Raw genomic sequence first — 17,430 nt, 5'->3', positions numbered from 1 at the left:
GAAGTAGGAATACAAACATTCAGACCATAGCAAGAATTTTTGTTTAAGAAACTGGGTGGGGGCCTGGGGCTAAAGCTCAGTGGTAGAGCGCTTGCCTCACCCGTGTGAGGCACTGGATTTGATCCTCAGCACCACATTAAAAAATAAATTCATAAACAAAAATATTGTCTCCATCAACAACTAAAAAAAAAGAAAGAAAGAAAGAGGGGCTGTGGATGTGGCTCAAGTGGTAGCGTGCTCACCTGGCATGCTCGGTGCCCTGGGTTCGATCCTCAGCACCAAATACAAATTAAAGATGTTGTGTCCGCTCAAAAAAAAACTATAAAATAAATATCAAAAAACTCTCTCTCTCTCTCTCTCTCTCTCTATCTTTCTGTCTCTCTCTCTCTCTCTCTCTTTAAAAAAAGAAAGAAAGAAACTGGGTGGGATTTGGAGGCTGTTGCTGGGGAATTTTGAGGAATTAGGAATATCCTATATGTAATGAATTCTTAGTAAGTTTCAAACAAAAACCAGGTAGTCTGACAACTTCTGAATATCAAAGAAAACTATCCATTTCTAGAACTTCAATTGCCAGGCTCCTCTGTGTTTGCAAAGTATCTTTATAGCTAATCTGTCATTACTCACATTACTGATAATAGTTGAGAGATGCTATAAGACTCACTTGTCTTGAAATACCTTGGCCAATAACCTGGGTTTCCTCCTACTCTATTTGGTATAAATTGCCTAGTTATAGCCTCTATCAAAGGGTAATTTAAGTTATCTGGCAGGGGAGAAATGTGTCTCTTTGATGATTTGCAGCTGTTGAAGATTTCTAGTAACTAGCTTGACATAGAAATGTGGGGATGTTTCTCAAGAAATATCAGCTTAGAGGGCTGGGGTTGTGGCTCAGTGGTAAAGTGCTTGCCTAGCATGCAGAAGGCACTGGGTTCCATCTTCAGCACCACATAAGTGTAAAATGAAGATATTGTGTCCACCTAAAACTAAGAAATAAACATTTTTTTTTAAAAAAAAGAAATATCAGCTTAGGGTTTAATTCTGCTAATTCTGGGTATTCTTAGATGACCCCTAAAGCTCAAGTGTTGAAGAGTTGGTCCCCAATGCAGCAGTGTTCAAAGATGGGGGTCTTTGAGAACAGATTAAATCACAAGGACTCTGACTTCAACAATGCATTCATTCATTTATGGTTCAGGGTTTACTGGGTCTTTAGTGAGAGGCTTTGTTATAAAAGCAAATTCTCCTTTGCTTTCTAGGCACCACGAGGTCAATAGCTTTGGTCTACCACATGCTCCCTCAGTGATGTTCTGCCTCACTATAGGCCTAAAAGCAACAGAATCAGCTAATCATAGAATGAAACCTCTGAAACTATAACCCAAATATAAATATTTTCTCTTTTCTAGTTGTATATCTTAAGTATTTTGTCAGTGACACAAAGCTGATCAACAAACTGAATTCCAATCTTTTCCTTGGACATATTACCACAAATCAGTTTGGATAATCACTTTGGCAGACACTGAGACTGACTGGGGCAGGATAGGTGTTCAATAAAATTTATTGCATATTCAGTTGAATGAATGGAAGCATTACTGCATCAGTTCCAGCTGTGATTTGCATAGAACAGGGTCCAACTCTAGTTATACAAAGCAAATAGAGAAATTCCTGGAAGGGTATCAGGAGTTCATAGAATTAAGGCAGTTATCTGGATTGTGGCAGATTGCAGAATCAAGGCAGTTCCAGGGAGCTGGCACAAATCCACAGGTTCATGAATAATCTGTCCCTAGAATTGCCATTAGCCCCACCTCCAGCATCACTTCTGATCCAGGATTCAAATTCCTGGGACTTCAATGGTCTAAATTACCTGTTTGAAATAATTAACCCAAAGGAGATAAAAGAAGGGTCTTCAACTCCCAAGATGGGAGGCTGCAATGGAAGACACATACTAAGAATTGTTCCAATAAAGCCTTCACACAATAAGAAAAATTTCAAAAAAGAATATGGTGGTAATAGAAGAGGGGAATTAGATATTGCACTGTGAAGAAAGACAAATGTCATTCACATTGATACTAAAAGAGAGATGGGCTGGGTGGGGGGGGGCGGCAGTTACTGGTAAAGTAGGAAATATAAGGGTGTAGTTTCAGAAGAAGAAAAAAGTGACCATCACAGTCCTCATGTACCTGGCCAGACAGCTACAAGTACCTGGACAATGGGGTACAGAAAATAAGTATTTCATGGAGTTCCCAGGCTAACATAGGAGCTGAATCAACCCTTAACCACGTGAATGAGAAGTAAAACTCTATTTATACATGTTGTGTCAAAATGCATTCTACTGTCATGTAGAATAGAACAATTAAAAAAAAAAAAGAATCAGCCGTTAATACCTGGCAATTATTTATCTCTTTTTCTATAAGAATCTCTTTTCTAGCCAATCGCAGTGGTGCACAGCCAGTAATCCCAGTGGCTCGGGAGTCTGAGACAGGAGGATCGTGAGTTGAAAGCCAACCTCAGCAATGGCGAGGTGCTAAGCAACTCGTGAGACCCTGTGTCTAAAGAAAATACAAAAAAGGGCTGGGAATGTGAATCTGCGGTCAAGTGCCCTGAGTTCAATCCAAAGACCCCCTCAAAAAAAGAATCTTCTCTGCTGCACGCTGCCCAGTCATCTGGCCCAGCTGACGGTGACCTGTGGACTCTCTGACAGAAGAGTCACCTGGCCCTCGAATGCACCATGTCTTGTTCCTCCAGCGTTGACACTATGAAGAAGGTGGTTCAGCAGCTCTGGCTGGAGGCCGGACTCAACCACATGAAGGTTTCCCAGGCAGTTGCTGACTTGAAAAAATTTTGTCTGCAGAATGCTCACCATGATCCCCTACTGACTGGAGTATCTTCATGTACAAGTTCCTTCAGACCCCAGAAAGTCTATTCCTTTTTGTAGTCATCTTTCTGAGGTTTCCCAAACCCACTGCTCAAGAACCAGTGAATATTCAAGAGAGCTTAATTTGAAGCCTGTACAAAAAATTTCCCTGTAACACATGTACCAAAATACAATCTTCTACTTTTGTCAATCCTTAACATCTACCTCTCTGAATTTTCATGAATTTCTATTTCACAATGGTAATTATTTTATATACACTGGCAGCAACATACAATAAAATATTTATTTATTTTTTAGTACCGGGGATTGAACCCAAGGGCATTCAACCACTGAGCCACATCCCCAGCCCTATTTTGTGTTTTTATTTAGAGACAGGATCTCACTGAGTTGTTTAGTGCCTTGCTTTTGCTGAGGCTGGCTTTGAACTCTCGTTCTCCTGTCTCAGTCTCCCCGGCTCTGCTAGGATTACAGGCACGTGCCACTACACCTGGCTCAAAATACTTGGTATTAAAAAGAAAAAAAAAACTTTCTTCTTCCTCTTGCAGAGAAGCCACATAACCCAGATATTGAATCCTGGTGTACTATAAATCTGAATTTCAATCTTAGGTCTTTCCCATATTTGCTGGTTGTCTCATCTTGTTGAATATGACCAGAGCCAGTTCATTACTCTGCGAAACTCCTGTCCTACAGGAATTTTGAGTGAAAATATACTTAAAGTTCCAGACACATAAAATACTGGATTTCTCATGATACCCAGCCATTAGGTCGTGTCCAAAAGATAGACCTATTAAAAATAATGCTCAAGGGCTGGGGATGTACCTCAGTGATAAATTGGTTGCTTGCATGAGGCCCTGGGTTCAATTCCCAGCATTTAAAACAAAAGAAAAGTTCAAGATACCACCTCCCCTCACTCCAAAAGAATATGTTAGACAGGTGTGGTGCCACCTGTGATCCCAGTGGCTTTGGAGGATGAGGCAGGAGAACTGTGGGTTCAAAGCCAGCCTTAGCAACTTAGTGAGGCCTTAAGAAACTCAGTGAGACTCTATCTTTAAATAAAATACAAAAACATGCTGGGGATGTTGCTCAGTGGCTAAGCACCCCTGGGTTCAATTCCCAGTACCAAAAAAAAAAAAAAGAAGAATATGTTAGCTGGAACATGAGACTGATCAAATTATGTGCATGCAAGGATATGGTATAATGAATCCCAGTATTATGTAAAATTTTACTAATAAAAATATATAAATAGATTGCAATTTTTTACTTTGGGGAAAAAAAGCAATGTATTTTCTTATCAACAACCCCAGAGTAAATCTGTAAATCAGATGGCTGGCATCATAAGTGTATCTGGTGGGTACAAATAATCATTTTCTAGAAACCCATTATTTTGTCAAAAAGCAACATTTCATTAGGTACTATCAGAGCTTGAATAAAATTTCCCAGTAAAATCTCTCCATTCTGGTCCAACGGTGTCATTCAGTGATGGAGCAATTGCCTAGCTCATGTGAGGCTCTGGGTTTGATCCACAGCACAGGGATCTCCCAAATCCTTTAAAGAAACAAGTGGTTCGGTACACAAAGATGTTTGTTAGATAGAAGGAAGGTCACCACAGTGTAAAGGTAAGGTGTAAAGCTTGAAATTACTACAGAGAATTAAATAAATTATAATATAAATTATAATAATTTGTTATAGATTTTTATGTAGCCGTCGTTAAGAGATTCTGCAGAAATATATTTACTCACAAGTGGCTTTCTGAGGTAGTAGCATGCAGTGAGAGTGGTCTGTCAGAGATTCCACCACGGGTATGGTCGGGCCAAAAGCACAGAAGGCAATGGTGCAGCCCATCACCCTCTTCTTCCGATGCTTGCAAAATAGGTGCCAATTTCACGGGTGGTTCTATGAGCAAATGAATATAATGATAAGAGCTGTATCATTGGTTTTGATGAGTACATGAGCATTGTATCAGATGATGAGAACAGATTTATTTTAAAACAGTCAAGAAAACAACTGGGTTGGATCATACTAAAAGAAGATAATATTGGGCTGGGTACAGTGGCGCCTGCCTGTAATCCCTGCAGCTTGGGAGGCTAAGACAGGAGGATCTCAGATTCAAAGCCAGCCTCAGTAAAATCAAGGTGCTAAGCAACTCAGTGAGACCCTGTCTCTAAAATAAAATACCAAATAGGTCTGGGGATATGGGCTCAGTGGTCAAGTGTCATGAGTTCAATCCCCAGTACCCCCCCACCCAGAAAAAGTGATAATATTATTCTGTCACAAAGTGCCTCCAACTAGAAATGATAACTGAAAGGCTGGGACTGTAGCTCAGTGGTAGAGCACCCGAATCACACATGTGAGGCACTGGGTTTGATCCTCAGTACCACATAAAAATAAATAAAGACATTGTGTCCAACTACAACTAAATATATATATATATATATATATATATATATATATATATATATATATATATATATACATATATTTGGGGGAAACATTTTTTTCATATAGTTTTTGTTACCTTTTTGATATTATCAGATGACAATGCTGTGGGGTTGATTTTATTTTGAAAAGTTCTGGGCCAGGACAGTGGCACATGCCTAAATTCAGAAGGCTGAGACAAGACTATCACAAGTGAAGGCTAGCCTTAGCAACTTAATAAAAAGTAAAAAGAAATGATCATTGCATCCTTTTTGCCTTGATATTAGCCTCTTCAAGGACCCCATTTTTTGGTACAGGGGATTGAAATAGGGGCTTTCACATGCTAGGCAAGTGCTCTACTAACGAGCACCATACCCAGCCAATCCCCCTTGATTTTAGACAGGGTCCACCTGAGTTGCCCAAGCTGGCATCAAATTTGCCATCTTCCTGCCTCAGCCTTTTGCGTAGTGGGGATGAGGAGACATGTCCTGCAATGACTGGCTGAGACTAGATTTTTCAAAAAACTTTTTCTCAAGGATATTTCTTAAGAAGATACAGGAACAAAACTGTGTCCAGAAAAACAATTTAAAATGTATATTGAAGGCATGTCTCCCACATGAGCTTTTGGAGGACACACAATATCAAACCATGATACACTGGGTAGAGGATTATAGGCTGGTGGGTTTTCCTTTCAACACTTCAAAATTTCACTCAACTCTCTTTCTCTAGCACATTTTAGGAGAAGTCCACTAAGATTCTTATCTTGGCTCCTGTATGAGTAAGATGATTTCTTTAAATACCATCTCTTTGGCTTTGATTTTCAGCAATTTGAAAGATGGTAGGTGTAGATTTTGGGTATTTGCCTTGTTTGATGTTCTCAGAACTCCCTGTATCTATTACTTCATAAAAGTTTTCTGTGATTATTACTCGAAGTCTTTCCTCAACTCTCTTCTATTTTGCTTCTCCTCCTCCTATTCCAACTGCACGTGTGTTTATCTTTTGCAATTGCCCCGTTGTTCTTAAATTTTCTGTTTCAATTTTTCTTTTCTCTTTGCAATTTTGCCTGAGAAATTTCTTCTGACCTATCTGCAAGTTCACTAATATTCTCCCCAGTCATGTCCAGGGTACTAGTGAGCCCATCAAAGGTGTTAAGCATTCATCTTAGTCATTTTATCTCCAGTCTTTCCTTTTTTTTCTTGTTTACCATTTCCATCATCAGCTTACATTATCTATCTTTTCTTGAATATTCTTGTTCAGCTCTAACCCTCTATAACCCTTAGGATCTCAATCATAGTTGTTTCAAATCCCTGTCTGATAATTCCCACAGCCTCATCATTTGAGGGTCTCATTCGAATGCTTGCTTTATGTCCTTTCTTCTTGCTTTTTAGTATGTATACCTTATAATGATTTTTGATTGAAAGCTAGACAGTGTACTGAATAATAGGAACTGAGGTAAATAGGCCATTTATTTGGTGAGATTTTGTGCTCATCTGTCTAGAAGTTCAGTCATGTTTAGTGTTTTCTGTTGCCAAAGAGGCCAGAAACTTTCAGATTCCTATAATGTGCTTATTTTCATTTCTTGCCCAGAAAGAATTTGTGTCTTCAACTCTTTCATCTCTAATTCTCTAAAGTTGTGCGGAGGCTTTTTGGTATAGTGGCACAGTAGAGAGGAAGGAAGGATTCTGTGGTCTATGATTAGATCATGGTGTTGAGTGAGCCTGTATTGCTGGGGTGTGACTTTCACTGGTGTTTCCTACTTTTCCACCACCACTAGCACCTTGCAGGAGATAAGAGCCTGGAGTAGGAGAAACGCCTTCCCCCTTGAGGGACAAGGCTCTGGTGAAATCCTTGTACTTGGAGAGTAGGTTTCTGTTCTGGAGAATGGTTGCTCTTTTCACAATGGTTACCTCCATGTCCAGGATCACTATTCTCAAGGGACCTAAATGTGGTCTGCCCTCTGGGATTCACCAATCAGGGCTCCTTTCCATTATTGGCAGCACCCATCTCAGGCACTGATCCCATGCTCCAACTTCATTCCCTTTCTACTCAGCCCCCTGACTGCAACTCCTCCTGGAGTCACTTGCTTGGTGGTTGGTGGCAAGGACTCTGGAGCCAGACCTCATAAGTCCAAATCGCAGCTCTACAACTGTCCAGCAGGGAGACCTTGGGTAGCACTTAGCACCTGGTCACTCAATTTCCCTATCTGTAAAACAAGGAATTGTGGGTTAATTCATGTAAACCACATAGAACAGTGGTTGTGCCACAAAGTGCCCTGTGTGCTGAAGACAGACCACGATATATGCTGATGTAGAAGGGGAAAAGGTACACTCATACACTGCTGGTGGGACTGCAAATTGGTGCAACCCAATCTGGAAAGCAGTATGGAGATTCCTTAGAAAACTTGGAATAGAACCACCATTTGACCCAGCTATCCCTCTCTTAGGTCTATACCTAAATGACTTAAAATCAGCATATTACAGGGACACAGTCACATCAATGTTTATAGCAGCTCAATTCACAATTGCTAAACTGTGGAAACAGCCTGGATGCCCGTCAATAGATGAATGGATAGAGAAACTGTGGTATATATACCTAATGGAATATTACTCAGCATTAAAAGAGAATAAAATTACGACATGTAATGAATGGATTTAGAGAATATCATGCTAAATCAAGTAAGCCAATCCCAAAAATCCAAAGGCTGAATGTTCTCTCTGATAAGGAAAAATGGAGGAACTTTGATGGGGCAAACGGGAGGCAGAGGTGAGGAGGGGGCATGGGGGTAGGAAAGATGGTGGAATGAGATGGACATCATTACCCTAGGTACATGTATGAATGCACATATGGTGTGAACGCTACATCAGGTACAACCAAAGAAATGTAAATTTGTGCTGCAGTTGTGTACAATGAATTAAAATGCATGGTGCTGTCATATATATCTAATGAAAAATACAAAACAAAAAGAGAAACCCTAAGGCTAGCATGGTCTGCTCCAAAGCTCAATAGACCTGGTAGTTATGATTCTAGTACCACTGCTAACCTTTTTCCATGACCCAATGCATGTCATCCCTTCTTCTTGTGCTACAACAGAAATTGACATAAAACTTGGTGGTAGACTGTGACCCAAACATCACTTCATTCTCAGTAGAAACCCAACTGACCAAGAGAAATCTGAAAAAAAATATTCAACATTACTAATCACTAGAGAAATGCAATTAAAATCATAATGGGATACCCTCTCGCACCTATTAGAATGGTTATTATCAAAAAGACAAAAGAACCAGTGGCACATGCCTTAATCTCAGGAACTCAGGAGGCTGAGGCAGGAGGATTATAAAGTCAAGGTAAACCTCAGCAACTCAGTGAGACCTGATCTCAAAATAAAAAGTAAAAAGGTCTCCAGATGGCTATCAGGGTTAAAGTCCCCCTGGGTTCAACCCCCATCATAAATAAAAGAAAAAGAAAGACAAAAGATTTTAAGTACTGGTCAGGATGTGGAGAAACTAGAATTCTTGTACTATGTTTGGGGGAATGTAAATTAGTACAGTCATTATGGAAATTAGTATGGGAAGTTTCTTTAAAACTTAAAAATAGAGCTCAGTTGGGAGAGTGCTTGCCTTGCATGGACAAGGCCCTGGGTTCAATCCCCAGCACCAAAAAAAAAACAAAAACAAAAAACAAAAAACTACCCTATGGTCCAGCCAATCGGTGCATGAATGGATACAGAAAATGTGGTTTAGAAATATAAGGGGATACTCTTTAGTCTTTAAAAAAAATATAAGAAAATTCTGTCATTTATGACAAATGAATGAGGCCAAAGGACGTTTTATTGGGGGAAATAGCCACGCACAGGGCACCAATCACATGATCTCACCTACATGTGGAATCTATAAAAGTTGAACTCATAGAAACAGAGAGCAGAATGGTGACTGCCAGGGGCCCAGGAGTGGCTGGGCTGTGGAGGGGGAAGATGCTGGTCCCAGGAGAACAAATTACACTTAGATGAGAGGGATGAGTTTAAGGGATCTATTGTGCAATATAATGACTACAGTTAATAATAACATACAACAGAATGAGTACTGTTGATAATGTTATCTACACTAAAAATGACTCAAAGAGTAGATTTTAAGGATCCTCACCACAAATAAGAATATGAAGTAATGTATATGTTAAAAAGCTTGACTCAGACGTTCTTCAATGTAACATTTTTCAAATTATGTTATATGCCATAAATATGTACAAATTATTATTAGTATTGTTATTATCATCATCATCAGGGATTGAACCTAGGATTGTTTAACCATTGAGTCACATCCCCAGCTCATTTTATTTTTGAGAGAGAATTAGATCATAAATCCCACCATGGAAGTGAGTAAACTGGGAAGATATTTAATTGGTAGATTTCTACCTCCTTCCCCAAACTGGAGCTCTGTTACAACAAAAAGGAAGAAGTGGAGCTAGGATGAGCAATGAGCACTGTTGACTCCAATTAGCACTGGGCCTGAAAGGGGGATGACCATCACCAAAATTCTCCCCATGCCATCTTCACATAATTTATGGCCTCTGTATTAGCCTGCTTTCTGTTGCTCTAACAAAATACCGAGAACAGATAATTTATAAGGAGGTAAGTTTTATTTAACTCAGTATCCAAGATTTGGCAGCTCCTGCAAGTGATCTCTGGTGAGGGTGTTCACCAGATTGTGTGTCAGAAAACAGGGAGGGACCAATCTGGCTCTTTTGATAACAACTCCCTCTTACAGGAGCAAATGGGGGCCCATGAGAAGTCCATTACTCCCTTGAGAGGGCATCTTGCAGAGTGACTGAGTTACCTCCCACTAGGCCCACCTCTTTCAGGTTCTACCACCTCATCACTGAGCACCAACCCTCCAGCCTTTGAACCTTTGGGACAAACCACATCATATCATCACAAGCTCCAACAAAGCTACCATCATAAGAGCAGGATGTCCCAGTCTACAACATGTGCGTATGTGGGGGTTGGGGAAGGTTGATCTCACAAGTCACTGGAAGCAGCCAGAGCCCCCATTCCAGAACCTCTGTGATGTCACTTCTGTTGTCATGGCAGTCTGGGTGCCAACCCAGAAGAGTTCGTTGGTGGCTTCAGTCTGTGAGACTTGGTGGTCTAGCCATGGCCTCTTCACAGAGTATCACGCCCCCAAATGAACCTCCGATCGAATCCTCATGGCTGAAACCAAGCCTGTTTCCAGCTTTTAATGCAATGCTTCTTATTACAATAAGTGGCATCTTCTTCGCCTTTCCGTGAGTCTCCCATGGAAGGTGTCAGTGTCTTAGACACAGAAGAGAAAATAGACAAGGACAGTACAGAGGCAGGGAGGGAAGTGGAGAGAGAGGGTCAGCAGGGGAAGGAGGATATAGAGTTAGAGGGAACCCAATGTGAAAGCACAGAGGTCTGGAGTGCCTGACGCACTTAGGGAACTATGAGAGAATGCTAATGCTGGTGACATTTTGTGGAGTCTCCATGGTCTGTCTCTAACCTGGATATTTAGATCAGTCCTTAAGGCGAGTGAGTCCTACCTCAGGTGAACTAGGCCTTGTGGGGAGCTCTGGGTTTCCCCAGACTAGGACTGAGTCTGGCTCTGGTTTCAGGTGCCGGTGGTTGGCTCAGAATGGGCAGTGGGAATTTGCCGTGGTTTCGGGCCTATTCTTTATACTGTCCTTCTGCAGCCTCATTTTCCTCAACGGGTCAGACCCAGGCATTTTGCACAAAGGTAAGGCCTCAGACCCCTGGAGAAGGAGGTGGTATCCCAAGGGCTGATGCCTATAGGGGTGATTTCAAACATGCTAACCCCCCTCAACCCCACCCCCCGCCCCCGTGGCCTCAGGAGCCCTTCCCTCCATGTCATCATTACTTGGGCCCTGGCACTTCATTTCCCAAGCCACTGAAGTGCGAAAAAACAGAATCCTGGAGGTGTTCCAGCTGCTTTCGAAGCAAGGACTGGGCAGGCTGGCAAGAGAGGCCAGCAGGCCCTTCCAAACCACGCAGTTCACTCCTCCTCCTTCCCATTTTACACACGACTTCAAGCACTGATCACTATTCCAAAAGGGGAGAGCTCTGTATAGAGCTCCTGTGGCTGGACAGCCCTTTCTCTCTGACTGCCGCCCATCTGAGTGGTCAGCTTGCTCAACAGGGACCGGGATTCCCCTGCCCTCCTCCTCCCCACCCTTCTTGTTGCCCAATGATGCCATGGGGCGGCCCCAAGTAGTAGAGTGGTGGAAGGGCCTCCTGCCACTGCCCAAATCTCTTCCCCTGCCAGGCTCCTTAGAAGAGGACCCCAACATTCAATACATAGCACGAGTGAACAACACGGCCTTTCGCCTGCAGTGGTGTTCGAAGTGTTCTTTCCATCGTCCACTCCGGACCCACCACTGTCCCTTCTATAATATCTGTGTGGAGGTAAGTACTCCTCCTTCCTGTCCACTCACCAACCCATCCCAGGGCACCTGGCCAGGACCAGGAACCTCACATCATATGTGGTCCAGGGGTGGGTATGAGATCATCTTCCCACACTGCTACAAGTGGCTCTCAGCCACTCTTGGTCACTTATATATGTTATTGCCTCCAGTTCTGCACTTGTCCTGAGACGCTGGCCTTGCTTGCACAGGTGCTGACATGCAAAGGGCACCATCTGTGCTGAGCCTGGTGGAGTCAAGGGGAGGAAAGGCAGTGACTGTCCCACTAGCTTGCTGATACTAGATACCCATAACTTTAGGCCGGCTGCTGCCCTGTTCTGGGTATTGTTGCCTGTCCACCTCTGGGTGTCCAATTGAGGGTTTCCTGTGTTCCGAGTGCTCTTCTCTCATGTGCACACCTTGCACGGGTTTCCAAGTACAGAAGGCTGGCTGGGCTAGAAATTCTTCTCATCCTTACCCAGTATCTGAAAAAATACAGCTTCACAGCTTTTCTGTATCCTGCTCAAAGTGACACCAGGCAGGTCTTGTCTGTAAAGACCTCACTCATGACAAACGACCGGATGAGCCATGGCGTCCTAACTGTGCTCTATCCATGGACGTGCTGGTTTCACCCTGGAGATGGGAGCTCACGTGCAGGGCCAAGAGCAGGAGGTCTAGGGGCTGGTTTGAGGGGGGGCCTCAAGATTTGGGGGTATTGGGCTAAGCCAAATAGACCCTCAAGGTCTGCCTTCTCTCCCCTAGGACTTTGACCACCACTGCCTGTGGGTAAACAATTGTGTAGGTCAAAGAAATTTCCGCGTATTCGTGCTGCTGCTGGTGTCCCTGTGCCTTTATCTGTTTGTTCTTCTGGCTACCAGTGTGCTTTTTCTCATTCGTACAAGACACATGCCCTTGTCGCTGGACTCAGCCATGGCGTATCCACCCAGTCCCAAGGGCCCACACTGGGAAGAGAATGGGTTGTGGGGAGGGACGGACAGCCAAGGGGCAGGACAGTCAAGAGGTGGGGTTAACCGAGGGAGGGCTGATGTTGTGGGCAGGGCTAAAGGGAGAAGCTACTTGGGAGCACCTATGAAGGACAGATTGAAGGCGAGTGGGGTCAGGGAGATGGGCGTGGTAGGATGGACTATGGAGTTAAGAATCTAGGGAGGCCAAGAAGTGGGGTAATGAAGGTTGAAAAGGGTCAAGTGGGAGGCCAGCATGATGGGGTGAGGTTTCTCTTGGGTGTGCTGGATTAATTGTCCAGTCCAGGGAGGAAAAAGTGGGTGGGCGGGGCCAGCCAGGGCGGGCCTAATGAGGGCTGTCGGTAGTTGGGCAGGGCCAGGAGAGAACAGTTTGTCTGTTCTTCTTAGCTTGTGTATGCACAGCATCGCAGTAGCTGTACCCATCTTGGTACTCCTGCTGCCTGTCATTCTGCTCCTGATGATACAGGCTGTGTCGGTGAGCAAGGTAAGCGAGTACTGCAATACCAGACGGTGCGGAGGCATCTTGCATCTTTGGGAATCCGGCACTTTCGGCTGATCTTCACTGCCCTTGGTCCTGATGGTGCCTCATGAGTCCTTCCAGACCCACCCCTTAAGATGCAGCTCAGATCTTTCCTCCCCCTGGAGCTCAGTGGTCATTCTTCCTCGTGGGTGCATTGCATGGAGAGCCTGTTATTTGAGGGATGGGTGCATCCTGCGCTTGTGTTGATAAGAACCCTGCGATCAGAATAACATCAGCAGACACCTAGGGAAACGCTTGAGACGGGGGTCGGTCCTGAGTGGTGTAGCAGCCTGCAAGAAACTGAGTTTGGCGAGGCCAGCTTTGTAGAGGAGGACGTGCCACTCTTCCTATCCTAGGTGTGATTTTGCAAAGGTGGAAGACAGGAGGGTGTTGTCTGTGAGAGGCACACCTTTGCAAAAAGGCAGAGAAACCCGAATGTAGGATGTTAAGGAAATGAGGAAGGAACGATTCTAAATCAAACCCAAGGTGCCAGATAATTTATAAGGAGGAGTCAAGATTAAAAAGCCCCTAAAAGTTGAGCGTGAAATTTAGTTTTGATGAAGTGGAAACCTGGGAGCCATGGTGGGATTTAAAAAAAAAAAACAACAAAAACTCATTTATTGAGGAATAAATTAAAACTGCAAAATTCACCCTTTTAGTCTAGGATACGGGATTTTGACAACTGGATACTGTCCTGCATTCTCCAGCATGATCAAGATTAGGCAGATTCTTTACTCCAGAATATCCTTTCATTCACCTGTTGTTGTCAGTCTCTCTCCCTATGTCCTTCAGGTTTTTCTTTTTTTCCAGGATCACATGTAAATGGAGTCATTGCCTTCTTTTCTCTGGCTTTATTTATTTAGGACAATGTATTTGAGATTCATCCACGTTGTCGCTCATATCAGTATTTTATTTCTTTTATTGCTGTGTAGAAGCGTATGGATGCCCTATAGATTGTTTATACATTCATCAAACGAAGGATTTTTTACATTATGTCTAGTTTTTCCAGTATTTTTGTTTGTTTTGTTTTGTTTGTTTCATACTAGAAATTGAACTGGGGGGTGTTTAATCACTGAGGCACATTCCTAGCACCCCTCAAATTATGTTTAAATATTTTTTTTTTCAATTTTGAGACAGGGTCTCACTAAGTTGCTTAGTGCATCACTAAGTTGCTGAGGCTGACTTTGAACTTGCCATCCTCCTGCTTCAGGCTCCCAAGCCTCTGGGATTATAAGTGTGGGCCACTATGCCTAGCTAGTTTGGGGTAGTTATAAATAAAGCTGCCCCAAACATTGATGCACAGGCATGTGAACATAAGTTTTCATTTTTGTTGAATAAATTCTTAAGGGTGGCATTGCTGAGTCATAAGGTAAACACGTGTGGAACTTTGTAGGAAATTGCCAAATTTGTCTTAAAAAACAACTGTAAGGTTTCTAAATTCTACCAGCAATGTTGGGAATTCCAGTTGCTTCACATCCTCACCAACATTTCACACTTTTTTTTTCAAATATATTTTAGGTATCAGTTGACCTTTTATTTATTTATATGCAGTGCTAAGAATCGAATTCAGCGCCTCACACACACTAGGCAAGCATTGTACCACTGAGCCACAACCCCAGCCCCTCACAATCTCCTTTGTTATTTTGTTTTGTCTTTTAATCAAACCTGTCTTATTAAATGAGTCGTAGTATTTCATTAAGGTTCCAGGTTGTGTTTTCCTAATGAGTAATGATGTTGAGCCAATTTTCATGTCTGTTTGGCCTTCATTAGGTCTTTGGTAAAATGTTTACTCCTGGCAGGGCACAGTGGCGCACACCTGTAATCCCAGCAGCTTGGGAGGCTGAGACAGGAGGATTCCGAGTTCAAAGCCAGCCTCAGCAAAGCGAGGCACTAAGCAACTCTGTGAGAACCTGTCTCTAATAAAATACACACAAAAAAATGGACTGGGGATGTGGCTCAGTGGTTGAGTGTCCCTATATTCAATCCGTGGTACCCACTCCCCCCAAAAGCGTTTACTCCAATCTTTTGCCCATTTGAAAAAACGGTTGTTTTCTTATTGAGTTTTAAGAGTTTTCTACATCAGATTCAGATCTAGGTTTTGCACATCTCTTCTTGCAATCTGTGACTTGTCATTCCATTTTCTTCATAGCATCTTCCCAAGAGCAGGAGTCCTTAGTGTTGTTTTTCTAGGACTAGGGGTTGAATCAGGGGTGCACAACCACTGAGTTCTCCCTCAGCATTTTGTGGCTGTTGTACATTCTACATAGAAAATTGTCATCTGTGAAGAACAGTTTCATTACCTTCTTTCCAATCTGTGTATCTTTATTGCTTTTTCTTTTTAGTGTTGAATAGGAATGATAGGGGTGGGCATCTCTGCCCTGGGATTCCTTTAGTATGGCAATCTCTTGACTAAAGGCTCTTTCAGTAAGACTGGTGGGCAGCATCAGTGGGGGAGGGGACGCTGCAGACCCCGAGACAGTGAACAGACAGAGGAGCCTACCTGCTCATCACCTCCCATCCTTTTAGTCCCCAGCCCACCACTGCCATATCTGGTCCTCCTCCCACCTGAGACTCTGTGCTTGGCCCTTATTCATCAGCCCTGTGGTCTGCCTTTACTTTGAGCTTGACCTTTACTGCTTTGTGTACTGAAGGCCTTCAGCCCAGATTTTCCTGGGCCATGTGATTTTTGACTAGGAAACTATGATGGGGCCTCCCCACTGCCCCTGTCCTCCCAGATAGTGAAATTCAGTTAGGGCATAATTTTAGAAAAAAAAATGAGAGGTGGGGAAATGAAGTGGGAGTGGGGTGGTGACATTGTCTTTGGAGCAATTGAGCAGCACAAGGAAGAGTTTAAAAGGTATCTGAAAGGGGCTGTGGTTGTAGCTCAGTGGCAGAGAACTTGCCTAGCATGTGTGAGGCACTGAGTTTGATCCTCAGCACCCCATACAAATTAAAAAAAAAAATAATAAGGTCTATCAACAACTAAAAAATATTTTTTTTAAAAAGGGGGGTGTGTGGAAGGATGAGGTAAGAGGACAGGTGTGGCCAATGGAGACAGAACAAGGATCTTGCACAGGGAGGCACAGGATGATGAGGAGCCCTGAGAAGGCAGGAGAAAGGAGTGCAGTGTCAGCACTGTCTGCGGAGAGCTGCTCACAAGTGGGTCAAGGGAGGTCACTCTTCCTAGGAGCATAGGAAGGCAGGAGGCCCTGGGTCACTCTTGGGCTCCCCTGCCCTTAGAATCTTGCTCCAGGCCTGGGCTGAGCCCTGGCTAAGCTGACTGACTTAGGAGGAGTCACTGGGAGATGGCCTTGCCCAGTCCTGCTGATTCTGAGCTCCTCTTCCCATCCCCATCTCCCTCCAGGACAAATCACTCCGGAACAACAACCCCTTCGACCAGGGCTGTGCCAACAACTGGTATTTGACCATTTGTATGCCAGTGGGACCCAAGTGAGTTGGTAAACTGAAGGCTCAAGTGGTGGATCTCTGGGGCTGGTGGGAGTGGGGTGAGATAAAGCTGGGTTTTATTCTTTGGTCCCTGACCCCAGCTCCCAGGCCCTGTCACCCATTGTCCTTTCCTTTGGGGTTTTCTCCAGGGCACTCTGGGAGCCTCTGGGAACGTCCCTATTCATTGCCCTTCTAGGTTCTTGCCCTAAGAAATGGAGTAGAGGGGAAATGCAGCCTGGATGAGACTCCTGGCTGGGAACCCTGGGCTCTGTGCTTTCCAAGCTGAGGGTGAGGGTGGTCAGGGGGACCAGGCCAAGGTGGGTAGTGACTCCCTGCATTTGGTCTATCACGCCCCAGGTACATGTCTGCAGCTACTTGGATGCAGCAGGCGGAAGGCATGGAGTGGGACCCTGAGCAAGTGGACCCAGTGCACACACGGTTCTCGCCACAATATTCCCGTCAACACCGTCCCACAGAGCCCCCTGGCCCACATCTCCAACACATGGGCAGGGCCCCCCAGGGAGTGGCGAGGCTGCAGCTTTACAGGAGGTGAGGAATAGTGGGTGTGCATTGGGAGAAGAATGTCTGTGGGTCACACATGTGTTGGGGGAGGCTCCTGAGGTTGGGCTGGCCCTGAAGCTGAAGCACATGGAGCTTAAGGAACGGAAATATGAACCTGAGTGTGCGGGTTCCAGGTTTCAGAGTACTCCCAGGTGTTGCTGAATAGCAAAGAGAAAAGACTGCACCACTAATTTGCTAGTTGGCCTTGG

The 17,430-nt window shown here is 43.9% G+C and overlaps 1 protein-coding gene and 1 pseudogene across 1 annotated transcript; both read left to right on the top strand.

Moving 5' to 3' along the window:
• Positions 1-2,719: 2,719 nt before the first annotated feature.
• On the top strand, positions 2,720-2,926 carry LOC143640385 (guanine nucleotide-binding protein G(I)/G(S)/G(O) subunit gamma-5 pseudogene; annotated as a pseudogene).
• A 7,501-nt stretch (positions 2,927-10,427) lies between these two features.
• Positions 10,428-13,249, top strand: LOC143640382 (palmitoyltransferase ZDHHC19-like). The gene is made up of 5 exons (XM_077108217.1): positions 10,428-10,558; positions 10,907-11,028; positions 11,575-11,714; positions 12,473-12,645; positions 13,096-13,249. Exons 1-5 carry the CDS (start codon positions 10,428-10,430, stop codon positions 13,247-13,249), a joined length of 720 nt encoding a protein of 239 aa, XP_076964332.1.
• The last annotated feature ends 4,181 nt before the right edge of the window (positions 13,250-17,430 follow it).

The sequence above is a fragment of the Callospermophilus lateralis genome, unplaced genomic scaffold (genome assembly GCF_048772815.1).
Source record: "Callospermophilus lateralis isolate mCalLat2 unplaced genomic scaffold, mCalLat2.hap1 Scaffold_210, whole genome shotgun sequence".
NCBI lineage: Eukaryota > Metazoa > Chordata > Mammalia > Rodentia > Sciuridae > Callospermophilus > Callospermophilus lateralis.
Note: the sequence above shows the minus strand (reverse complement) of the source record. Positions and strands in the feature narration are given on the sequence as shown.

Coding starts and splice junctions, on each gene's coding strand:
- LOC143640382 (XM_077108217.1), top strand. CDS start 10,428: ATGGCCTCTTCACAGAGTATCACGCCCCCAAATGAACCTCCGATCGAA. Junction 11,029..11,574: donor CCCAGGCATTTTGCACAAAG/GTAAGGCCTCAG, acceptor TTCCCCTGCCAG/GCTCCTTAGAAGAGGACCCC. Junction 12,646..13,095: donor TCGCTGGACTCAGCCATGGC/GTATCCACCCAG, acceptor GTGTATGCACAG/CATCGCAGTAGCTGTACCCA.